General features: G+C 39.5%; 1 protein-coding gene across 1 annotated transcript in view; it reads left to right on the forward strand.

Moving 5' to 3' along the window:
* The window catches only part of larp1b (La ribonucleoprotein 1B), a 38,928-nt gene that overhangs the window by 1,546 nt on the left and 10,424 nt on the right, over window positions 1-26,958 (forward strand). The window contains exons 2-13 of the mRNA XM_085767437.1: window positions 2,498-2,562; window positions 5,044-5,100; window positions 5,797-6,052; window positions 7,364-7,576; window positions 8,896-9,021; window positions 9,244-9,412; window positions 14,012-14,156; window positions 15,639-15,816; window positions 16,946-17,148; window positions 18,605-18,727; window positions 21,116-21,475; window positions 26,771-26,885. Of these exons, the coding sequence (XP_085623563.1) occupies window positions 2,498-2,562; window positions 5,044-5,100; window positions 5,797-6,052; window positions 7,364-7,576; window positions 8,896-9,021; window positions 9,244-9,412; window positions 14,012-14,156; window positions 15,639-15,816; window positions 16,946-17,148; window positions 18,605-18,727; window positions 21,116-21,475; window positions 26,771-26,885 (2,010 nt within the window). The remainder of the gene's footprint in view (window positions 1-2,497; window positions 2,563-5,043; window positions 5,101-5,796; window positions 6,053-7,363; window positions 7,577-8,895; window positions 9,022-9,243; window positions 9,413-14,011; window positions 14,157-15,638; window positions 15,817-16,945; window positions 17,149-18,604; window positions 18,728-21,115; window positions 21,476-26,770; window positions 26,886-26,958) is intronic.

Below are 26,958 nucleotides of genomic sequence, written 5' to 3' on the forward strand. Positions count from 1 at the left end.
CTAACTCTTGCTGCTGCTCTTGCTGCCTAAAAGCACGTTTTGCATGTCCAATGGCCTGGCAGCCTGCAGTTCCTCCCACCGAGCTGCTGCTGCTCCTCACTACTGTCACTACAAGTGAAAGCTCAAGTATGTAGGTGAACCAGGTGACAGGTGGAGGAGCTGGAGTAGAAATGTGTTTTTACAGTAAAGGATTTAAAACCATGAAGGTTTTGTAGTTTTGTGGCCCTCAGAGTTCAAATTAACCACTTAAATGACCAGATTGACAGCTACAAAATCCAAACTTTTCAATTTTAAAGAATCTTTTTCTCTCAATTTTTTAAATCATGTGTTAAATTCAGCTAATAAGGGTTCAGAATTAATCTTTATACCTATTACTAATTGATTCCTATGTGTGAAAATGATCGAAAACTGAAACATGTTCAGTTCCCACGGTTTTAAAACACAGGAAAGTGACAAAATCCTTGTTTTTTTTTAGTTGTAGCCATTAGCCAGTAGTTGACAACAAGGTGGAGGAGTGTGTGTTTAAACCATGAAGGTTTTTGTAGTTTTGTGGCCTCTCAGAGTTCAAATTAACCCCTTAAATGTCCAGATTGACAACTTCAAAAACCAAACATTTCCAATTTAAAAAGTCATTATCTCTTCTTTATTTTATCATATGTGTTAAATTCAGCTAATGAAGGTTCAGAATTAATCTTTATAGCTAATTCAAATTGATTCCTAGGTGTTTAAAATGATCCAAAAATTAAACATGTTCAGTTCCCACGGTTTGAAAACACAGAAAAGTGTTTTTTTTGTAGAGTTGTCGCCAGTAGTTAACAACAAGGTGGAGAAGCCAGAGTAGAAGTGTGTTTTTTATAATAAAGGATTTAAAACCATGGTGGTTTTTTTAGTTTGTGGCCCCTCAGAGTTCAGATTAACCCCTTAAATTACCAGATTGACAACAACAAAAACCAAACTTTTCCATTTAAAAAAGTCATTATCTCTTCTTTATTTGATCATATGTGTTAAATTCAGCTAATAAAAGATGATAATTAATCTTTAAACCCAATTGAAATTGATTCCCATGTGTTTAAAATGATCCAAAACTTAAAACATGTTCAGTTCCCACGGTTTTAAAACACAGGAAAGTGACAAAATCCTTGTTTTTGTCGCCAGTAGTTAACAATAAATTGAAGAATTTATGAATGTGTTGTATTATTAAATGTTCAGTTATCGCGTCATGATGTTGTCGGTGTGTCACCAAAGTTTATTTTCAAGTCAAACTGTTAAATTTACACCTGAAACTCAGGGTGTAGCAGTTTCTGAAGTAGTGAATGTTTTTCAGAAGAGGAGGGGGGGGTCAATGGAAGGCACTGTTGCATTATGGGAAATGTAGGATCCAAGGTATGTAGTATAATACAGTTTCTCCTGCTTTAATGTTACATATCCTTCTTTAATTCTTCTGTTTTCTTGCCACGTGGAAGTTTAACAAACAAATACAACCTAGTATAAGAGCTGCCCTTTTTAATTATTGACTATCAGACAGATATCAGAACTGGATTGATTATTAGCCTTTCTGTTTTGTTTTGTGCGATTAGCTGAACTGAATAATAATCTAATCGTTTCGTCAGCAAGTTTAAAAGTCAAAACAAAAACACAGACGACGATCCGGTTTAGTTTACTTCACTTCACAACTTGGAACTAGAGACTTTACTGACGGCGGCTTCATGGTCTGGCCACATTTATTTGAATTTAAGAAACAAAACAAAACAAAACCAGAAGTCCTGTTGAATTCAGACTGTTCAACTTCTAGACCTGAGGTTGTGAGTGAATGTGTGTCAGAGCCCAGAGTGTGAGAGAGCAAAGTGCGAGGGGGGGGGAGCTAAGCTATATTTGAAGTGTTCGAGCACAGGCATCGTTTTACAGCGTTACTGTACAGAGAGAGGGGAGGCGGCTCAGTTTTTGGGTGGACTGTCTGGTCGTCTGCAGGCTCAGCTCGGCTCAGCTCGACTCGGCTCAGACACACACACACACACCCATTCATGTGGAAGCCCTCGGCCCAGTGTGTGTGTGTGTGTGTGTGTGCGTCTCTTATCAATCGGACCATCCTCTCCCGGAGCGATAGGGACTGTCAGTGCTGCAGCAGCGGGCCACTCCCAGCCTGCAGCTGCCTGCGGAGACGCCGACACATACATACCTCCCTTTCTCTCTTTCTCTACACAAAACAAACCCCAACTAGTTAAGTTGCTCAGTCGCCGGAGGAGCGAGTGTATTTATTCTTTCTGTACTGACACATTCCCAGTCGCACACACTGATACAGAACACCAGGAGAAGAGCATGCAATAAGTGTGTGTGTGTGCACGAGTTGACTTTTTGACTCCGCCGGCGTTGAGCAACCCCCCCCTCAACCCTCAACTCCCCCCACCTGCTCCGGGCCGGGGAGGTTGTTGAATTAAGAATTAAGGTCGGCGACGGCGCATGATGTCACTGTCACTCATCATTGGTGTTTTATCTGCAGATCAACAACAAAACGCTCTGAAAGTCGTCCGAGCCAGCAAACCCAGGACGAGGAAATCCAGCAAGGTAAATGTTTTTTATTTCATTTTTAACACCTTTTGTGTCTTTATTGTGGATGTTGGTTATTAATTACTTATCCTTATGATAATAATAAAACGCTGCTGTGGTCAGAAGTTATCGCCCCTTTCTCACGACTTTTTTTTTTTCCGCGAAGCTATCACATGTTCACATTTCATCACAGCTTCTGCCAGGTTCGTCAACTCTCAGGATGGGAAATTAACATCTGTGTCGTTCGCTGGCTGGCTGCTACCGTACTGTAGCTGAGCGCTCGCCGCTGTGATCCGCTGACTGTTGGTCTTGTTTGCTTTTCCAACCAGTTTTTCCACTGCAATTTGTGTCAAATTATTGGTTGGAAACCGACCAAATCATGTCAAAATGTCAAAGAGCAACTTTTCTTTTTTTTTCTTTTTAACTCACAGTGTCAGCTTCAGATCAGACAAGAAACACAAAAGAGAAGTTGTGAGAAGGAAAATAAACCATTAATTATCATTAAACCTATAGATTATTATTATTATTATGTGTTGCTATAGTGTAGACAAGCTCACTTTGCTGGTTTTGACCATCCCACGTACAGTATGTTGTGTGTATACGTGTGTGTGTGTGTGTGTGTTTTCCCTCTCTTTACATTGTACCCTGATGACCCAGAATGCAACTTGTTGCCATTTCCATGGTCAAAGTCAAGTCAGTCACATGCCCGAGGTGACGGGTTACATTAAAGCTGCACAGCATTCACATACTGTCAAGACCAGGTGCTACTGTATACTATAGTTTATATTCACCGAAGCTTTAACATGGACACGTTTCCTTATAGATGTTTAACACTCTCTGTGTAAATAACTACTTCTGTTCTCTAATTATTCATTAATCTGGAGATTTGAAGTTCAATTTGTGAAACTTTATGTCTCCTAATTAACATATAAACACAAACGCAACCAATGTAAACTAATTGCACATTAAAAATAGCGACACTGACATGAAAAACAACAACTTGTAGTAATATTATTTAACGGTAACATGGTAAAATGATAAATAAATGATGTTTTGATTTCGTTTTACACCATTTCATTGTTTAGTTTATAAAAATTCACACAAAATTGACTCCAAATAACCACTAATAGCCCAAAGATACTCTGTTTTTTTATACTGATTTAATTTCTCAATTAATAAATGAGTCATTTGTTTATAAAATGACTCAAAACAACTAATCAGTTATCAAAATTGTTGCAGATAAATTTCCTGTGAGCCGTCAAATCGATTAACTGCCTGATCGCTGCAGCTTCAATCCAGTTTTTACCACCATTTATATTTAAAACAACAACAAATGCTCCCATTAAGAATCAAATAGTTTGTATTTTTACTAGAATCAGATAAGCGATAATCAAATTAGTTGCAGATTAATTGTCGTTGCAGCTCAAGTCAGTTGTGTAAAATGCAGGAAGTTAAACTCACCACATGAATGAGATGTTTTAATACATTGTCATTATAATGAGTTTCTCACACAGATGTCACTAAGCCAACTGGATTTAACATTAGTTTAAACAAAAAAAAAAACGGGCGGCGTTTCACTAAATGTTTAATGAGGATGGAAATCCATTCATTACGTTTGTGAGAACACAACGTGTCACAATGTGAGTGTAAACAGAGGCCGTGTTTGTTTACCACAAAACTCCAGAGGGCGGATTTAATTCCCTGTGAACCCAGAGTAAACAAAACCCAGTTTAAACCAGGAGATTTGTGCCTCTTGTTTTAAACACCCACTACTGTCACAGAAAAAAAAAAACCAAATATAAACTGTAATCTTTAAAGAAAACAGCAGTTAAAGCTTGTAAACAGAGCAATATATTCTTTTAAAGTCCATTTTCCAGCTTTAAATTAAACTCTTTAGTGATATTTGTTGGTTTTTACTTGAAAAAAATGGCTTTTAGCTGCTGTAGTTTGTCTTTTATGTTGATTAAACAAACTCACTGCTCTTCTTTTGGTTCCACTAATAATAAACAGGAAGTAGATTTTTTTTTGCCAGATTTTTGTGACACATTCCCTTAAAGCTTATAATTTAACAAGAGAACGAAAGAAGTCAGGACATTGTGCATCAGTGAGAGTTGGTTTGACGCCAAAACACCCTGAAGGATGAACTCATTTTACTTTTTTTTTTTACTCGTATCCAACAACCCTGTCAGATATTTACTTTCAACCTTTAATTTTCTGTGCAGCTCCAAGTTTCGCCGTCTCTCTCTAACCTTGATCTCATATCAGATTGTCCAAATTTACAAAATTTGCGGTGGTGGAAAAGTGACTGTGCCTCCTGTTTATCGTCGTTGTTTGCAGTGTTTCCACAGACGGAGCACTGACCTCCTTTTCTCTCTCAGGACACACACACACTCAGAGCCCTCCTGCTGCACACACACACACACACATAGACAATCAACTTTATGATGATTTGTCGTCGTTAACGTCTTTGTTTCTGTCTTTTTTCTTTCTTTCTTACAGTCAAGCGACTTCAGTGACATCACAAACTGGCCCACACCGGGTGAACTGGCCAAAGAGGTATGACACGTGTGTGTGTGTGTGTGTGTGTGAAAGAAAAAGCCAGAGAGAAGTCTTTCTGGTTTCTGCTCACTAGATGGAGCACTGAAAACATCTTAACTCGGCCTCAGCTGTCAAGATGGGAGGAAAAAATATTTGAAGTCGACATTTTCTTAAAAAAAACAACAACAAAAAAACAAAATTGCAGATTTTCAAAATCATTTTTATTTTATCTTACAGGTTTTAAAACAGGGTAGAAACAGTAAAAACTATGTGATGGATTGATTTTAATAACCAGTCGTCTTCTTTACTGCTTCTCTCTTGATAAAAAACCATGCAAGGTTTAAATATGTATGTAAAATTGGACAGAAAACTACAAATTGAACTGCTTCAAAATGAAATAGGAAACTAGAAGCAAAGAAACTAGTTCTGTTATGCAGTGGGATTATTATAAATCTTCAAGAGCTGACAGTAGTAGAGAAACTCACTAATATATATCATTTTTACAACATTAAAGTTCAATTTTTAAGATTTGAGGACATTAGAGACACTAAAAAGTCCTTGAATTTGCTCTTAAAAGAGAGTTATATGTTATTTTATTTTAAAAAGTAGCAGATGCAACCAAATCAAAAAAGAGAAAATGTATTTAAAAAAGATAGATCGTCCTTCTAAAAGCCATTTTGTCTCTCCGTCCGTCCCTATCGGTTTTTTCCGCAGCAGCAACAAAATGTCCTCAACAACAACGGGAAGAAGCCGTCTTCCTCCTCACGCAGAGACAAGGAGAAGAGGAGGGAGCGGCCGGACAGGAAGTCGGAGAGCAGCCACGACGGCGGCGGCAGCGAGAGCAAAGAGAACCAGGAGGCTCAGCAGCAGCAGCAGCAGCAGCAGCGCGATCCGCTGGGGGAGCTGCCCAAGGACGGAGAGCTGAAGACGGGACAGGACGCCAAGAACGCCGCCCTGAAGAAAAGAGGAGGTGAGGAGGAGGAGGAGGAGGAGGAAGAGGAGGAGGAGGTTTCTTCTCTCTGGGTAAAGCATGTTCAGCAGCTTTTTTTTTTTTTTTTACACATGATCAAAACGAGGCTGTGATCCTGATTGATCGATTGATCGTTTGATTGATTCGCTTCTCACCTCTGTGCTGTGAAAAGACGATTTAAACAAATTTTAACGAATCAAATGAGCGTCTTTTCACCGGACAGAGTTGATCTTCTGCATCGTGGGAGCATGCGTGTCAATAACTGTATTGATCATGGTTTGATTGATTCAGACTTCGGTTGCATGTTCTGCTGTGATTGATTGATTGATCTCATTTGTTCACACATTTCCAACTGATTCGCTCCAGATGTTTCACACCCAGAGCGATAACAGACACCAACATCTGTGGAGACTGAAAGAAAAAAAAAAAAAGACAAAACCCACTTCATCATCGACCAAAACAAAGATGGATCAGATTTAGTTTTATTACTGATTTAAAATAAACTAAATTATAAGTCTTTGAGGTGTATAAATAAAACTATAGAAGGATAAAACAGTGGTGCAGAGTCAATAAAAGGTCCATTTAGTAGCTTTTAATCATATCACACAGTTTAAGTTTAACCGCATAGTTCATGATTTCAATTGCTTCAAATTTCTCTCCTTAAATACAAAATGTTTCCAGCTCATAAACGGTAAAATAAACAGCCAGCACAGGAGACCTGGGATCCGCAGGGTTTTCTTGATTTGACTTGTAATTTATATGTTAAATTATATGACAGTGAAATGAATAAAATGGTGATGATTGGCGCTTCTTGTCAGGAAACAAGTCGTGACTCGGTCGGCTCCTTTTGCCCTGAAACCAAATGGTGATTGATTTAATTTAACTGGTTCTGAGCCACTTTTTTTTTTTAAACGAGTTGGAGCTTGACTCACGGTCTTAAAAAAGGTTCACAGTTATTATTATAACCAGGGTTTCACTTTGACTTGTGTGTGAAGAGTCTTTACATCACAAATTAGCTTGAATTTTAATAATATTTTGCCATAAAACACCTTAAAACATTAATATGACCTTTAATTTCATGCAACACCCCTAAAAAATAAAGGTTTTACTTTAACTTGTGTGTGTAGAGTCTTTAAATCACAAATTAGCTTAATATTTAACAATAATTCACTATAAAACAGTAATATATGATCTTTAATTTCATGCATCAACTCTAAAAGAAAAGAAAAACAAATTTAAAAAAAAGAAGGATTTCCAGCATTTTGGAACAAACCTCTTGAAGCTGTGTTCTCGGTGTGCAATCATCGCTAGGTAACAAACGTAAGTGGGTTTCTCTGCCGCTGGAGGAAGCGTCCCGGGACGACAGCAGCGGCGACGGCAGCGGTGGCGGCGGCGGCGACAACAACAAGGCGCCCGGCGGCGGAGGCCCGACACAGTTGGACGCGGAGCTCGGCGGCGACTCGTCCGACCCCATGTCGCCCAATCACTCGCTCCATAATAACAGGGCGCATGATAGCAGCAGGAGTAAGTGGCCTTCAGTGTCTTCACTCACTCGGTGTTCATTTTATTTTATTTTATTTTATTTTTTTAGCTTTGCTGTTGTTTTGCTCCCGGCCTCTGATTAATATCTCTTCTTTTTCCTTGGTGTTTGCTCTCCACTTTAACCATCTGTCCCTGAACGCATCGTCTTTCTGCACTAACACGTGAAGATGAAGCATGATGGTGTAAAAAATACTAAGCTGTGATCACACACACACACACACACACACTGACAAATTGAACTTGAAACTCCTTTTAATGAACTTTATTCTGAAGTTTTGGTGATTTTAAATCCTCTCTGTCTTTGTTACTCATGAGATTTTCTTTTATTTCAGTCAGTTTTGAAAACGTAGTGACACACAAGAGGCGTCGTCGATCTCTTAAGAGCTGTACTGGGGGCTTCACTGGAAAAAACGAAGTTGTTTAAAGACGATTGTGAACTTTAACATCCTCATTTCAGGGGATTTCAGTTGCATGTCGCCCCAACATTTTCTGTTTCCTGTAATTTGTCCGTTGTCGTCGTCTAAAAATGTGCAAAATCATGGAAAAAACAGAAAAAACAAAACTCACAGTTCTGCTTCCTTTAGATTGGAGCTAAAAAAGCTGATCAATTAATTCAGTGGTTCCCATTTTAACATTGCAAATTTTGCAATTTTGATAAAGTGAAAGTATAGAATACAGTTGTTTAAGATTGTGTGTGGTCTTTTTAATTATAATTGTAAAAAGAATAATAATTAGTTAAAAAAAATATTTTTACCAGTAATTTAAAAGACGACCCCATTTGAAGTCCAGGTGACCCCACATGTGGTCCCGACCCCAAGGTTGAAAAACGCTGAATTAATTGATTAATCTGCCTTTAATTAACTCTTAAAGTCAAGAACAAAAGCCAGAAGCTTAGTGGTTTCTGTTGCTGCGCCTTCATATAGAAGATAAAAATGTTAAAAAACAGAGAATTTACAAGCGAAACAAATAAGATAAATAACATATTGGAGACTTTTTTCTTTTTTTTAAGATGAAATATTGTTGAATGATCAATTTAGTTGGTCTCCTCCTGTAATATTTGTGCCATACTTAAAAAAAAAAAAAGCCCTCATAATCGTTTGATAATTAGGAGGAAGCGCTGTCTGTCTCTGCTGCACCTTCTGGTAAATAAAGTTGTTGTTAAAGGACGGAGGCTAAACGTGGTTAAAAGTTTTATTTTATGAAAGTAGAAGCGTTAACCAGCTCCCAGTGAGATATTTTTAACACAAAAAAGAACCGATCTGACTCTTCTTGTTATCCTTTTTGTGTTTTCTTGTCGACAGGTTGGAGACGAGAGCCGCGGGACTTTGGCGACGACAGCAGCAGCGTCAGGAGCGACGGCGGCAGCGTCCGAGGAGGAATACGAGGCCGAGGGAAAGGTCGCGGGCGCGGGAGAGGTCGTGGACGAGGCACGTGATGGTGTTTTCAGCTTAACGACAAATTATGAACCACAATTTATTCACCATGCTCTGAGTCGGGCTTTTACTTTGAAAGAATGTCTTCCTTCACTTCCTTTTACTAGAAAACAATAAGTCCGTAAAACTACTTTTTTCGTTTTAATTTCCAGAATGCTCAAACAGTCTCTCACGTCTCCTCTCTGTTTTATCCGTCTCTTCCTCTTCCTCCTTCAGGACGTTACGAATATTCCCAGAGCTTCCGCGACTCCCAGTCGTCCGACGGCTCGGCTCAGGGCGGCTCCGACTTCAGCACCAACATGGTTTACTACTACGACGACGGCAACAAGGTCCAGATGTATACGGTGGACGAGAAGCTGCTGAAGGAGTACATCAAACGTCAGATGTGAGTAACCGGGACAACATTTTAGGAGAAGAAACGAGTTTTCCGTCTCCAATACCTCCTGAAAAGTGCAGAGCATCAACACACAAACACATAAAAACCAACTGTGACCACTTATTCATTAATTTTCCATTGTTTTCTATCCATTTGAAGTAATTACGACAAGTTTGATTGACAGTCGACCTCCAGTAATATCCTATTTTATCACTTTTACACCAAGAATTAGAATAAGAAATTCCTATAATTAGATTTCACCCTATACGTGAATGCTCATATAGCTGTTATCGACATGTTAAATTGCACATTAATCAGTTTTTTTAAACTTTATATTTAGTTGGTGGAAAAACAGTTACTTCATGATTCAGAGACAAGTAATCATTTTTTAGTAAAAAAAAAACACACACACAATATATCGCCTTGTCTTTCATCAAACTCTGTTGATCAGTTTAAACCGTAAGATTTAAAAACTGTCTCATTAGACAGGAGTGGAAATAATCAGTAGATGCAAACAAAACAAATGATCTATTAATTATTTTAGCATATCAGGTAAAAAAAACTTTTGAACACACATACATGAGGATTTCAGCTGATACCAGTTGGGTTTATTTCCTCAAAGCCCCTAGAAATGAGCTGTTAACGACCCACCACTGAACTGTAATAGAATATAACAGTAGTAAAATTAATAGACAGTAAACATTTAAAAAACAATAAAACAATCTCTGAATCTAAAATACCAATCTAGAATAAATATGAATAAAAAAACTAAACTCATAAAGCAGCTCAACAGTTTCTGGCCTCAATGTTTTTATCAGCACGTTGAAGGTTTTAGAGCTGAAAAGGTCGAGGTGGAAAAGTTAAAGTTTAACCTGAAGCTGCTGCTGCTACTGAGTCAAACAGGTGAAGACCAGCCATCAGAGGTGTGTGTGTTAGAGTGTGTGTTTGTGTGTTCTTGTGTGTGAAGAGTCTTTAAATCACAAATTAGCTTCAATTTTAACAATAATTCACTATAAAACACCTTAAAACATTAATATATGATCTTTAATTTCATGCATCGCCCCCCCAAAAATTAAGGTTTTATTTTAACTTGTGTGTGAAAAGTCTTTAAATCACAAATTAGCTTGAATTTTAATAATAATTCACTATAAAACCATGCGTCCTGGAAAATCTGGAAAACCTGGAAAACGTTTGACCAGTTTTCCAGTCATGAAAAACACATGGAAAATGAGAAAAACAAGTCAAATGTCCTATTTGACTTTTTCAGACCCTGCTAAGGATTTCGTTTCCAAAAAAAAAAAAAAAACATGGTTTGTGCTGTTCTATGATAAATTTTTCATAATTTCTTAGCATTTAAGAGATTATTTCAGAAATTAGAGCCATAGACTGCACATCTTTAAATCACACTTCTGGGAGAGAGAATGAGAGAGAGGAATAAACATAGAAACAAAAACTGATTAAATTTACAAAATAAGGTACCATTGACGAAAAGAACACAGTGTATCCCGTAAAAACGAATGTCTCTGTCAGAAGCTGCTGCTGCTACTGAGTCAAACAGGTGAAGTGTTTTCCATGTGGTGTGTGTGTGTGTGTAGATGTGAGCTGCAGGGGGCAGCAGCGTTCGCTCTGCATCCGCTGACTGACTGACAACTTTGGCCTCATTTACTGAAGCAGCAGCAGCAGCAGCCTCAGACTGGAGGAGGAGGAGGGGGAGGGGGAGGGGGGGGGGGCTCCTAAAAATAGTCCGGGTGCCTTGGAGGGGACAGGGGATGAATTATGTGCAGGCCGGAGCGAGGAAATGTTAAAAAAAAAAAAAAAAAAAATGTTTCAGGGAGGAGGAGGAGGGAGGAGGAAGAGGGGAGACATTCTTGTCGTCTCCTCTCTCGTCTCCCTCAGCGTTATTCAGGCCGCTCAGTCAGCCGGCGTTACTCCACATGAAAAGACCACCACACACACTAGACACTAGACACTAGACACACACTCACACACACACACACACACACACACTCACACACACACACACACACACTAGACACTAGACACTAGACACACACTCACACACACACACACACACACACTCTGCCTGCAGGCTGAGCTCATGAGACGTGTGTGTGTGTGGCGGTGACTTTAAGTGGTGTGACAAGTAATAGACAGAGATTTTCCAGTCTACAGATTTGCTGCTCCACTCAGGAGATTTCTAAATTTTTACTGAGACTTTATACTTTAAGATTTTATAAGAAATCACTATTATTATTATTACGTTTTAATATGAATTTATAAATAAGTAAATGAATGAATATGTCTGTCTTTTCTCTCACTGTCTGTCACGAACCTCAGTACTTGAAATCTAGATATTGTTTGATTAGATAGCTCCTGAATTGAATTAAATATACAATAAAAAAAATCAATTTTATCTTATTCTAGATGAAACCAGACAGTTAATGTTCATATTTCCCAGTAAAATATTAAAAACTCACAGTTTAATATTTGTTCTGGAGCTTAAATAACAATAATGAACAGTTATTGTTGAGATTCCCATCATGAGCTGTGGCCTCAGTGTCTCTGGTTCATTCCCTTAAAGTGTTTGTAGTTTTTCACACGTTGCTCTTCGCTCGACATTTTAAAAAATTATTTATTTGTTTTTCTTTTGAGGCATAAATAAATATATAACACCTTCAGAGGTGCTGCTGCTCCGTCCCAAACATCGATGTAAAATCAGATCAGATTAGAGTTGCAGATCCTAAGATATCCTGACTGTAAGTCTTCAGTTTATATCAAGCTCTAAAAGAACTACACTTCCCATAATGCAACTGGGCAGCTCCTTTTATCACAGCCCTGTCTGTCTGGTAAAGCACACATTTATTTCATTCTCTGTTTGTTCTATTATCTATCCTTATATCCCAACATGACTTTGACATTTTGGATTAAAAGAGGCTTTGTTCTTCTTCAGATTATTGATTAACTCATTGAGTGCCAACCACGTAATTTCTCGTTTTTCGTTCCCATGCGTTGAGTGCCAAAAACGAAATTTTTCGTTTTTTGCTTTTTTTTTAAATTATGAAAATAGACACTTTAATACACATTATATGTAAATATGGGGACTCTACGACGAGGAGAACTGAAATAGATGACGATCAAAGTCACATGACAGCTCATGATCTGGAAGTTTTTATCATAACTCAGCTTCTGCAAACGGAGTTCTGCATGCAGATGCAGCGCAGCTGCGCCGCTGCTGCTCTGCTCTCACCCGCGAGGCTGCAGCAGCTGGGAGCTGAACCAGGAAGCTCTCAGCCCACTGTCCCGCCCGGTCTTCATCTGGAGCAACACCGTGTCCTCCCCAAAGTCCTCCCGCGGTAAAATCTGATGGTCTCTGGACCAAAGCAGACCGGCACCACCGACCCGTACCACAGACGGACCGCGACCACCGGCGGGACCGGTGTTCGCGAGCCGCTGTGGCCGGCAGAGCCTCACGTTCCGCGGCGAGAGGCTGTGACACGGCACGGTGCGTCTGTGTTATTGCTGTTTAGTGGCGCCCCCCCCGCCCCCGATGGTGGTTTTGTGAATAGAACAACAATTGTTGTGTATATTTATCTTATACGAGCCCTTTGATCCAGAAATGCGAGTGTCTGAAGAGCGACAGACACAAACAGCGCACCTTTCATAAAAGACGCTCTATCTCCTTTTCTAGAAAAAAAGGAGGGATTTTGGTGAAACCCAGCCATGTTTAGCTTGACTTTTCTCAGGAACGGAGGCACGTAGAAACAAACGGTTTGTGGCCATTTGAAGGATAAAGTTAAACCTTTCAAATGAGCTACAGTATGTGTTGGTGGCAATAATATAGAATACACTATGGCTCTAAAATAAAAAGTCAAATATGGTCTAATTTGCCGGTACACTTGACTAAAACTTTGGAAAGGAGCGCGGCACTCAATGAGTTAATAATGGAAATTGTTTGATTACTTAATTTTTTTAGTATAACTAGTTAATTTCATAACAACTAATATGATTTTCAGGTAAAGGGTTAAATTTGGATTAAAATTTTTTTTTAAAGTTTTTTTCTACTACTACTTTTCAAACATTAGTGAGTGTTTAGGATTGAGTTTCTTTGCTTCATGCTTCTCATTGTCTGTAGTAATAACTACTACAGTTAAGTTTTATTTTTCTTTCACAATTAAAAAAAAACATAAACAATCACTAAATGATTTTCCAGCTGACTGTATGACCACTCAGCAGCCACATTAATCCTCATCTTGATGCAGCTCTCCTGATATAATTTGGGTAACATTTAATTTACAGGCCGTTAATTACATGATAATGTCAAGAAATAACGACAAATTGCATCATAATGTCTAGAAATAGCTTAAATTCTGGCCTTTTCCAAAAATTCAAAACAAGAAAAACATGTGTAATCTTTTGCTTTTATGAAAAACATGACATTACTATGAAACTGACCGTTAATTCTTGGTTATTTCTTGACATTATCAAGTAATTAATTGTTATTTCTTGACATTATGACCTAATTAGTGGCCTGTAAAATAAAGAGTTTCCATAATTTGTAATAAATTAACTATGATAAAGTTTTAAATGTGTGTTTCTGTCTGTCCTCAGCGAGTACTACTTCAGCCTCCACAACCTGGAGCGAGACTTCTTCCTGCGGAGGAAGATGGACGCCCAGGGCTTCCTCCCCATCTCGCTCATCGCCAGCTTCCACCGAGTCCAGGCGCTGACCACCGACGTCAGCCTCATCATGGAGGTAACCACGGCGACGTGACATCATCATAGGAAGAGTTGATCTAAGCCTGAGATTAATGCTGCGTTCATAACAACTCAGAGGTCGGGATTCCCAACTTGGAAATTTCTGACTTCCGACATCATTGCGTTCACGCTGCAGGAACTCGGAAGAAAAAAAACATGGATAGCCTACCTGAAGGAAGTTTGACTCATTGCTGAATATGAAAAAGAAATGCAGCAGTAAATTATGTTTATTTTGGAGGAGAGGAGACGCCGCAGACGAGTGCACATATAATGTTACAGCCTTGATAGTTGAACGTTATTTCCGTCACATACAAGGACCGCAATTTCACACCATACAACAATCACAGCTTAATATAAACGTATTTCATATACTGCAATAATACACAAAAATATGCACTAAAACCTCAACAAAGAACTTCAAATGTCTAAATTCTAACCGTTTAAGACGAGGGCTGCCATGTTTTGATGTTGTCGTGACGTCAAGTCGGAAAGTCGGAGCTCTGATATGATACCCGAGTTCCCGACCTGTAATTTCCGAGTTCGACGCCGTTCAATTAATTTCTTACAACTCGGAGCTCGTTTTTTTCCGACTTCCGAGATGTCTTGAACGCAGCATGAGTTCAGTTTGTTTCAGCACAGTGTGGTCGTCCCTGTGTTGATGAATCTTCTTTTCCTTCTTCCTCTTTTTCTCCTCCTACTCCTTCTCCTCCCTCTCTTCCTCCTCCTCCCTCTCTTCTCCCTCCTCCTCCTCTTCCTTCCTCCTCCTCCTCCTTCCTCCTCCTTCTCCTCTACCTCCTCCTCCTCCTCCTCCTCTTCCTCTTCCTCCTCTTCCTCCTTCTTCTCCTTCTCCTCCTTCTACATCTCCTCCTCCTCTCCCCCTCCTCCTCCTCCTTCTTCTCCTCTTCCTCCTCCTCCTCCTGCTCCTCTTCCTCTTTCCTCCTCCTCCTCCTCCTCCTTCTCCTCCTTTTTCTTCTTCTTCCTCCTCCTCCTCTTCCTGCTCCTCCTCCTCTCCCCCCTCCTCCTTCTTCTTCTCCTCTTCCTCTTCCTCCTCCTCCTCCTTCTCCTCCTTTTTCTTCTTCCTCCTCCTCCTCCCCCCCTCCTCCTCCTTCTCCTTCTTCTACTTTTTCTTCATCTTCTCCCCCCTCCTTCTCCTCCTCCTCCTCCTTCTTTTTCTTCTTCTCCTCCTCCTTCTTCTTCCTCTCCTCCTCCTCCTCCTCCTGCTCCTCCTTCTCCTCCTCCTTCTTCACCTCCTCCTCCTCTTCTCTCCTCTCCTCCTCGTCCTCCTCCTCCTCTCCTCTCCTCTCTTCCTCTCCTCTCATCTCCTCTCCTCTCCTCCTCCTCCTCCTCCGTCTCCTCCTCCCCTCTCCTCCTCCTCCTCCTCCTCCTCCTCTCCTCTCCTCTCCTGTCCTCTCCTGTCCTCTCCTGTCCTCTCCTCCTCCTCCTCCACCTCCACCTCCTCCTCCTCCTCCTGCTCCTCCAGGCTCTGAAGAACAGCACGGAGGTGCAGCTGGTCGATGACAAAGTTCGCTGTAAGACCGACCCCGAGCGTTGGCCCATCGCCGTCCCGCAGGTCGTCGGTTCCCCGCGAACCGACTTCTCTCAGCTCATCAACTGCCCCGAGTTCGTTCCTCGCCAGACGCTCGGATCCACGAACTCCGGTCAGTGCAATAAATAAAGCTTTTATTTATTTATTAATGTGTTTATTTAGCCCATTTTAATAGGAACCAGGTGGTTTTGTGGCAGAGTTGAAGGAAGTGAAACACGACTCGTGGTCTCATTGATGCTTTTGATCTTATCATGAGGTTTGTCAACAATAAAAGTTATTTATAGACTATCTTCTATTCTATCCACTGGGTAATTCAGTGATTAATAATTACAGATTTATGGACACAAGTGGTTGCAGGAAGGATGTGTTTATTTACATTTCTTTGACTTGATAATGGAAACAATCAGAGGTTGTAGACCCGTTATATAATAATGATGATAAACTTTATTTATATACTGTAGCATCTATTTGTTTTAACAAAGTTGCAAAATAAAAAGAATCTAAGATGCATAAAACAAGGAGAAAACTGACAGATAACAACCCATCACATGAAAAAGTAAAATCCTGTGGCCCATGATAATTAGTAATTAGTGTCCACATAGGCTGCAAGTAGCATTTATGTTTGTTATTGATTAATTTGCAGATCGTTTCCTCGTCTAATCGGTTAACAAAGTTGCAAACATTAAAACTTGTGTGCAACTTCAACACTTGATCAGTAGTTTATCAAAATTGTTTCAGTATAAATTGATCCAACTCTAGTGTTAAAGATTTATTTAACCTCTGGTTTCTGCTGGTTTTCATAGAAACAAATATTCACAATTATATTAATGATGATAATAAGTCGAGATTCAAGATAGTTTTATTTGTCACGTACAATAATACAAGAAGACAGTTAAAAACATGACAGGACGACAACATTAATCGGACCGAAAAGAAAACTAAAAAACAAAGAAATGCTTAGACACACTAATATATTCTGAACTAAGTAACGCACACTTAACAATAGACGACAACGAATATTCAACAGTTCATTAAAAGGCAAAATGATGATTAAAAAATGTATGTAAATAACATAATAATAAATAATGTTAATGATAATGAATGTAAAGACTCATGGTTGACCAGATAACACGATGCAGAGTCTCGAGCAGCGTCGAGGCTCCAGACTTTAGCGCCTTGTTACCTCGATGCGAGCCGACGGCGTGATGAAGGTTGTGTTCACTGTCCCTGTGATGTGTCAGATCTCTCAGCTTCATCGCCTGTAAAGGAGACTCCTCTTCCTCCTCCCGCCAACGCCACCGTCGACTCTGTTGGACCTCGGGACTCGGCTGAGCCCGGCCGGGACTCGGCCATGAACGCCGTTAAAGACGCCGCCCCCAAACCGGACCCCGACGCCTGGATCCAGGTGGAGAAACGCCACAAACAGCCGTCTGCGAAGGCCAAGGTACGGACCGAGGCGTCGTTAATAAGCTCCTAACACATCTGAATCTGAAATAAATCATAAACACAGGAACTAATAGGTTGATTATTAGTTAATAGACAAGACAAGACCATGATGTCTTATTCCTCCTGTTTCCATGTATTTGGATCCTCACAAAGACAAAAACAGTAAAAAACGAGTGCAAAACAAGCCAAATATACGAGTTAAATTGTTAATTATAAAAAATTATGAATTTATATGGCACCAAATCATAACATAATTAATCTTGTGCTACTTCCTGTTTTAGAGCATGAGGAGACTTTACTCACAGCTGGAACAATTAATCGATTAATCGAACAATAATGGATTATTAAATTCATCGTCAACTATTTTGGTAGTCGAATAATCGATTTTTTAAAGAAGAAACTTCTTAAATGTGAATATTTCTGGTTTCTTTGTTCCTTTATGACAATGAACAGAGTCTCTCTTTGGTTTGTGGACAAAACAAGACATTTGAGGACGTCGTCTTGTGGTTTGAGAAACACTGATTGACATTTTTCAACATTTTTTAACATTTTGACGACAACTAATCGATTAATCGTTTTGGAAATGTCAAATGGTGTAACCACAAAACAATAATGAATATTAAATATCTTATCAACCTACAGTAGATTTAATTGTACTTATCATCTTCTTCTAAAAACATTAAATTGAAATACTGTGTTTCTATATTTGAGCAACACCAGGCAGGACTCATCCAAAAAACACCACTTTTTTTCTGAATAAAGAGTTACAAATTATGTAAAATTTGTCAAAAAACATAGTGAAAAGTAAATTACATTTATTCCACATTTGAGTCCAGATTTATTTTCCCTGTCTGTAATCAGATTTTTATGAAAATATACCGGTTACATCACTTGACATTGGGTTGCATGACGTCATTGACCCTTAAATAATCGACAGATGAATCGATAATGAAAATAATCGTTAGTTGCAGCCTTACGTAACTCCTTTTAAATAAAGTTTCATAATTCAATTTTAGTACAGTTTTACCATAAATAATGGACGTAAGTGTGAAAATAAAAATTTTGTAATTCAAGTTTTTTTTTTAACCTGCAGTTACTTGGAAATCAGAACCATTGTTCAGGTTTAGTGTAAGTCAGTGTAAGTCTGAGAACAGGAAAAGTCCAACGAGTGTCCAAGGAGTTGTGTTATTGTCTCAGGAAGTGAAACAGGAAGTTTTTAAACTCCAGGATGAAGAACTAAAAAGTTAAAACCATTAACAACTCAAATAGCTTTATTTTTCATAATAAAAACTTGTCTGAGCTTCATATTTTCATCTTTTCATCCTTTATTCATCGCTTTTCTGTTTCTCATTAATTGATTTCTTCCTTCCTTCGTCTGTCGTTCCCTCTTTATCCATCCATCTCTTTCTCTCTTTCTCTCTCTCCGTGTTTTCCCTCCATCTTTTCACCGGCAGCACGTCACTGATGATGTGTGTGTCGTCGACTCTCCTCCTCCTCCTCCCCCTCCTCCCCCTCCTCCCCCTCCTCCTCCTGCTCTCCCCCCATCATCGCTCCCACCTGACCTCCTCCCCTCTACAGTTGAGTACTTCCTCCTCCCCTCACTCACTCACTCATTCACCCGTCTCACCTTTTCCTCCCTCTGCTTCTCATTTTACTTCTCACATTTGCTGCCATGTTTCCTGCATGATGTGATGTCATCTTTACTCATTGATCATTATCAGATCTTAATCAATCAGCCTTTAAAGCCCCAGTATGTAGGAATTCCCCCCATCTAGCGGTGCGGTTGCATATCTGAACGTATTCTTGATGTTGCATTCACGTGAAATTGGGCAGACGTCAGACAGACAACAGACGCTGCATGTAACAGGATAAACAAGCGTCTATGTAAACAAGTGGACAATATGTTGTCATGGTGATGTCGTATTGTTTACCTGACCCACGTTTTACCGTCTTTCTCTCGTTGAGTAATTAATGACATCCGGTTGGTTTGCCGACGGCCGTCTGCCTGACTGCACCTGAATGCAACATCAGTGCCTCCGTCCTTCCTCACACTACACAGTGGTGACAGTTTTAACAGGCCGAGCCGATAGCTCCGCTGAGTTTCCGTGGTTACCTACGGTCACGCTGCCACTCAACGTAAAAAATGGCGATGCAACATGGCCGCCTCGGTTCGGTGCGTCGCCCACTTATGTATTTGTAACGACTTGTAACAACTCATTCTAAGGTATGAGAAAGCTTTCATTTGTATGCGGGTGTGAGTTGACTTCAGTGAAATACGTATTTATGAAAGACATATTTGATTTCTGCTAATAAAAAGCCAAATAAGTTACATATTGTGACTTAAACTCGTCTGTTTTAAGTCATTGATCATCTTTGTGTTTCCTCTGACGGCTCCGTTCAGACTGTGCAGCTTTATTTTTGGATCTATATTTCCATTGTGCAGCTTTTCGCCCTGCAGTCTCACGTCAAAGAGCTTTTCCTGGAGAATGAGGGAAATAATTATTGATTTATTTTCTATCATGTAGTCTCCTCTGATCAATATTAAGTTTATATTATATTAGTTCTAAGAAAAGCAGCTCGATGATGTGTTTGAGTGTCAGGAACAGGTTTTACAGTCCTCATCAATCATATTTTGGCTCTTTCTGGGAACTAAACATTGATATTGACAAATATTACATTCTGTAAATCGTTAGGCTGAACATTAAAAAGGTTTTTACTCACAACAATAAAAGCAGAGTCGAAAACAAGGCAACACAAAATCACAACGTGATGCAGAAAAGGTTTATATATATCAACCAGAACACCAGACTGAAATAATAGATTACCTTCATTATGCTGTTATTCTTACATGTTATGATATTAATAATGATGAAGTCACTGTTTATCTAAGCTTTATTTTTACTGCACTTTTCAAAAATAAAAGCATCTTCACATTGAGAGCTGACCCTTGGTAAACAAACACAAATATATTGAGTTGGTAATTAATTATTAAACGTTTATAACAGTGTGTTATTATATAATAAATTGTCAGTTTGTAGTTTTTTCATTTAAAATACTGGTTTATATGGTTTATAGTGGTAAAAAAAACGAAAAAAGTCTGAAGGTGAATGTTGGATTAAAAGAAAAAAGGCGTCATGTTTGTTTTATACGGAAGCGTATTGCATTCACTTGAGTAATTTATTTTTTGGTTTGTTTTTTGGGGTAATTATTTCTGTTTTTCTGAGTGATTTATTTTTTCGTTTGTTTTTTTGAATAATTCTTTCTGTTTTTCTGACTTATATTTTTCTGTTTTTCGGGTTACTTTTTTCCTGACCTAAGGAGATTTCAAAATCCCACGAGAAGCTGCAACCTGCAAGTAACGTTTAACCACTGCAGTCAAGTCTCCACTTCATCACGGATCTATTAGATCTTAGATCCATGAGATACATCCATGGATATGCTCCACAAAAAATAGTCGGGCTATCACCGCTCATTTTTCTAATATTCACTGTGTTCCCAGTAAATTCAGAATTATATTGAAAGGAAACTACCTGTTATACAGAACACCACCTCACAGAGTGTCACTCAGAAAATATCAGAGCAGTCTGATGTAGCACCTTTATTTTTAAATCAGTCCTTACGTTACTTGCAGGTAGGAGCTTCTTACAGGATTTTGAAATCTCTAAGCTAACTCAGAAAAAAATTACCCCAAAAAACAGGAGGAAAAAATAACCACGAAAAACTGAAAATAATTAGTCAGAAAAACTGAAAAAATTATTCAAAAAAACAAACCAAAGAATAAATTACTCAGAAAAACAGGATTTTTTATTATTATTCAAGTGAATGCAATACGCTTCCGTAGTTTTATCAACATTTTGCAACATTATTAGATATTCACCCGTTTCTGTTTCTTATCATTAAACCGTCCACATCTACGTCTTGTCTGCTCCTCCGTTAACGCCTGTGTTCTTCGCTGTGTCGTTCAGGGCGACGGGAAGACGCCTCCTCCCCGCCACCAGGCTCCGGCGCAGGAAGCGCCCGACCAGGAGGAGCTGGACTTCCTGTTCGACGAGGAGATGGAGCAGCTGGCGCCCAGGAAAAACAAGTTCACCGACTGGTCGGACGAGGACGACTCGGACTACGAGCTGGACGACCAGGACGTCAACAAGATCCTCATCGTCACGCAGACGCCGCCGTACATCCGCAAGCACCCCGGCGGCGACCGGACGGGAAACCACGAGTCCCGCGCCAAGCTGACGGCGGACCTCGCCAAGGCCATCAACGACGGGCTGTACTACTACGAGCAGGACCTGTGGAAGGGCGAGGAGCAGATCGAGTGCAGCAAGGTGAGAGGAACGACTCGATGCCACGATCACTTGTTTTCACAGTTAATCGCAGTATTAAAGGGATAGTTCAACATTTTTGGCAGATTCTATTGCTATAATCCCTATAGTCATAGCAGTAGGTTCATTACCTTTAATTATCGGTGCATGTTGTTTTTAGAACGGCGGAGCAGAGCCGCGAGCTGCTCAGAGCTACGCTACGGAGGCTCATGGGATTTCTTGGTTTCCCTCATCTGACTCATCAAATACACAATCCAACAACTCCACAACGCTCTGGTGGACAAGTTGTGACCTGCACATTCACCACGCTATGAAATAATCATGTAACATTACGACACATGAAGCAAATACTCTGAATTACTTCTGCTTTTCAAATCCCTCTGCCCAGCAGCCGTGTCTGTAATGTAGTTCTGGCTGCATTTACCTCTAAAACAACTCTGTCTGGTAGCGTTCTGTTATTATCTCATAGCGTGGTGAATGTGCAGGTCACAGCTTGTCCACCAGAGCGTTGTGGAGTTGTTGGATTGTGTATTTGATGAGTTTGATGAGGGACAGGGGACCTGTACCGTCCACCTCCATTGTGTTCACTGAGCAGCTCACGTCTCTGATAATTAAAGGTAATGAACCTACTGCTATGACTATAGGGATTATGGCGATAGGAGGATTTGCCAAAATGTTGAACTATGCCTTTAATTCACTAATCCGATCAATGACATCATCGTCGTGTTGAAACATTTTGCAGATGGCGTCTTGCGTTTTATCCGTCTCATTTACTCCGAACTTCCACGGCACGGACATGTTTGTTTGCTAGTGACGATGTTGCTAGCTAATGATTCAACATTCAAAAAACTTTATTGTCCATCACATAGTGACAGGGCTCAAAACATAAACGCCACAAAGACACATTATACCAATGAACACCACAAAACGTACATGATAAACGGTACATAAGTACAGTGTTTCCCCCAGAAAATTTGTTAGTTAAGGTGATGTCTGACTAGCCTCGTAAACCAGCCTCTCGCGGAAGTGCATTTCATTTCATTCCGAGGGAGAGTCTGGCCTCATCCCCATTCTAAGCGTTTGGCCTGAAACCCTCAGAAGGCCGAGCCAATCAGCGTCGCCCGCTATGATTGACACAGCACGTTGGCCAATCAGGGACCGACTGGTGCAAAGCCCCGTCACTACACCAACTTGCTGATTGGCTGAATGGGATTGTCTGTCAACGCTACTACCAAAGATATTAAACCGTCTTTGCTACTACTCCCGCCCTGCTGCCGCCCACCCCAAACGCTTAGAGGGGGGATGAGGCCAGACTCTCCCGAGAAATGAAATGAAATGCATTTCCGCGAGAGGCTGGTTTACGAGGCTAGTGTCTGACCTGTCGACGGGGGGGGGGGGGGATGGAGCGGATCGATCGTCGGGGGGGGGGGGACGCACCGCGCCGTGCCGTATTAAGTTTCGCTTTCAACACGCGCTGCTGTTATGCATGCGCGCTTCTCTGTGGTGTGTATGTGTGTGGGAGGATGCGGCCATCGTCCGACGGGGGGGGGGGATATCACTACATTTTTTTTTTTTTAAGACGTTAGTTTAGGCGGCAGCTCTTTGTTGTTAAGGCGGCCGCCTTAACAGGAAAGCGCTGCGGGAAACCCTGAAGTATGTACAGTAAATAAACAAGTTATTTAAATAGACTTGTTGCTCCCTCATGTTGGTTTGATTTGGTTATCGGTTTATTTAAACTCATTACTTGGTGATCGGCCCCAAAAATCCTGATCGTATACTTACTTTACTTATAGTTTAGGGAAACTAACAAGAAAAAGGAGCACTGACATTAACAAAAACACCACCTGGGCTTAAATTTGCATATAACACACGTTTTAAGTCGTGTCTAAACACGAACATGCAGAGTTTCATGTCACACCAGCAGCTCGTGTGTCACAAGATCCTCACTTTATCTTTTATTTCTGCTTTGATGCACAAATATTACAGACTGGTCATCTTCCTGCTTCCTCTTCCAGGCTTCATGTTGAGCTAATATTGACTTAATCCAACTTAATCCAATCCAAATTTTTCGTCGGCTGCAGGTTTGTCTTTCCTGGAACAAAGTTTGTCTTTAAACCAGATGAGCTGCATCGACAAAACAAGATAAAATGTGTCGTATACGAAACTATAACACAGGTTTAGATACTAAAGGTTATTCCAGATGTTGGGAAATAACAACAACAGCATAAACGTAGGCGTCCAGATCTCCCAACAGTCAGTGAACTCGTCGTCGAGGTCGTTCGGCCTTTGTAACATTTGATTCACTTCCTGTTATTGAATCCGCTGCTGCTGAATTTTTCCGGCTTCATCCAGCTGTGGTCACTGGGCCAGTGGGTCGACAGGGTAAACAACACTGGAGCGACAGAAATATTCTTACTTTACAGACGAAAAACACGAAGCAACTTCTTGTACTGTTACTTTCTTAAATGTCATTTGTTTCAGCAGCAGGAAAAATGTCTTCTTTAGTTAATCTCCAGTTGTTTGATATAAATGTTTATAGAGACTGAGCTGGATAATCCATCTGCAGTTGTTGCATAAACATAAAAAACACTCAGTTCTCCTCAGATAAGCTGCCATACTTTGACTCAAAGTGGATTTTTGTGTCTGTTGTAATCACAGTTTATACACTGACTGTGTCTTAACTGGAGAAATCACATCTACACTTAACAACATGTAATGCAAATCAATCAATCGATCATTCAAACTTTATTTATAGAGCAGCATTCATGCAGGAGGAAGCAGTTTAAAGTTCTTTACATCATAAAACAGACAATAAAAGATATCTGCCCTCCTCCAGTATTAACACACACACATTTATACTCATTAAAATCAATAATATAAACATTGAGTAATTAAAAAATCAGAGGAAACTCTGTCTTACACTCAAAAATTTGAAATGAGGAAACGCTAGAGAACAGATAAAAAGAAGAAGATAAGAAATACAACAAATAGAAATTAAGTAAAAGTCAAAAGAAAAAAGTGAAAAACTGTTCAGGTCATAAAAGGATAGAAAAAATAGCATAAAATGATAAAGAATAAATATATAAGCGAATAAAAAGAGGAAATATTATTTAAATATCAGTAATTAAAAGCAGTTCAAAGCAAAAGAAAAACAATAAATAGTGCTAATAATCTATACAAGTAAGATTAAGACTCTAATTATCTGATTTTGTTAAACTCTGAAATAAAGTTCATAGAAAATAAATTTTAAAAAAACTACAAGTTGCTCTCTGCCGGTCTCATCTGCTGCTAAAGCGCTCAGAGGTCGACACTTTGACGACGGAGCTGTTGAAGCTCACACCGTGTGTAGTGGGACAAAAATAAACCACTACTTGTAAAAGCCTGCAGACGTACATCGTGTGTGTGTGTGTTAGGCGCACACACACACACACACACACACACACACACACAGCTGCCTCCACAGCTGAGTGACCTGCTTTCTGGAAAAAGCGTCGTCGTCTGCAGAAAACACGGCGTCTATATGTTACACAGCTGATATTTAATCTTATTGTACAGTCGAACTTCATACGCTGCAGGATCGGATTACATCGACAACATCCTCTGTTATACGTTAAATGTTATATAATAAATAAGGGAAATTTAAACAGAACTTTGAACTCTTTTATCAGCAGTTTAACTCGTCCTTGTACCTTTTTTTTACTTTTGCGGAGGTGGAAAACGCAACCAAACATCCGTTATTCCTCGAATGTGACTCATATTGAAAGTTCAACACAATGGAAGAATACTTAAACATACTATTTGATGTTTTATTGTATTTTTTTCAGTGTTTGATGCTATAACTTGCTCCGAAAAGTGAGGAAAAATGTGATTTAGTATTAAAAAAAGCTCATTAATTGAAAGGTCAGACTAAATTGAGTCTCATTTGTAAATATCATTCACACTAACGATGTTTACGCTGATTAATGCTGAAGAGTGTTCGTCCAGGTGTGACGCTCCACTCGTTTCAAGGCTGAAAATACTCTACTACTACTTTTTTTTTTTTTTTTGGTTGTTTGGTTTTTTCGGCACTGTCAGCTCGTTCTTGGGGCTCAAAGGTCGCCGCTAATGTCTCCACATGTGGGAAATGTCACGCCTGAACACACACTCTTCCAAGGTGAACCTGGTTTTTTCTGGGTCTCTCTCCTCCCTCTGACGTCGCTGTGTAAAGTTTAAAGTCCGCTGCACAGCTGCAGAGTGTCACACACACTCACACACACACAGGGGGCTGCAGCCGCTGGCACGGTGTGTATTTTTACCACCACGCTGCGTCGTTATCAGGGTTTAAACAACCTGTAACGCAGCCAGAGAAGTCGAGTTATTACGTATCCTACTGTAACTGGATGTGGAGCAGGAAGACTCAACTAAACTGTACCACGGTGTCAGTGATATCAATAATCATTAATACCGTTACATATTGTTAACATTTTCTGATCGTTTTGTCATAAAATGTCTAAAATTAAAACAATGTCGATTGTATATTGATTGATATAGTCATACAACGTCAGAAAATGGTGAAAAAGTCACATTTTAAAAATCTTTAAAAGTCAAATATATGGATTTTCTTGAATAAACACAGTTAAAATGAACACACACACACATCTCAGCTCATTCTGCAATAAAACATGTGAAATGTGCTAATTTTCCTTTTAGTCAAAACATTTATAGGTTTATTTAACATCTTTACATTTGTTGTTTGTCTTCTACATGACTGGTTCAGTAAAAAATCAACTGTTCCACAGTGTCATTGATGTTAATACCTCTGATAATGCAAAAAAACAAGAAAACGTCACTTTTACATTTTTACCTTTGCATATTTTTAACATATTATGATTATGTTGTCACAAAATATCTAAAATTAAAAGGATGGTTGCAACTGAAGATTATGTTTATTGATTGTTTTAGTCATAAAATGTCAGAAAATGGTGAAAAAGTCACAAATTTTAAGTGAAAAATATGGATTTTCTTTGATTAAACAGTTAAAGTGAACATTTCTTTAATTAAATTGTTGAGGAGTTGACTTAAATCAACTATAATGTAGATTGAAATGACAATTAAATGATTAAACTGGGGTAAAAATTGAACAAATGTTAATTTTCTCAGCTCATTTTGCAATAAAACATGTGCAATGTGCTTATTTTAATCTTTATTAAGATCTTTACATTTGACTTTTGTCTTCTACACGACAGGTTCAGGAAAATAAAACTTGAATATCCTGTTTATTTACAACTCTTCTGACTCTTTTGTCCTCGTCTTTCTCAGCAGGAAGTAGAAAACTTCAAGAAGCTCAACGTCATCAGTAAAGATGAGTTTGAGACCCTCGCCCCCAAAGTGCCCGTTGACCCGAACCAGGAAGTCCCGCCTCCTCCGATGCCAGGTGCGTTCAGGGAGCTTCCTGTCTGCTGCAGCTTCAACCACATAATCCACTTTATACATCATACACTTCTGCT

This window comes from Trachurus japonicus, chromosome 22 (genome assembly GCF_045865225.1).
Source record: "Trachurus japonicus isolate A0001 chromosome 22, Traja_1.0".
Lineage (NCBI taxonomy): Eukaryota > Metazoa > Chordata > Actinopteri > Carangiformes > Carangidae > Trachurus > Trachurus japonicus.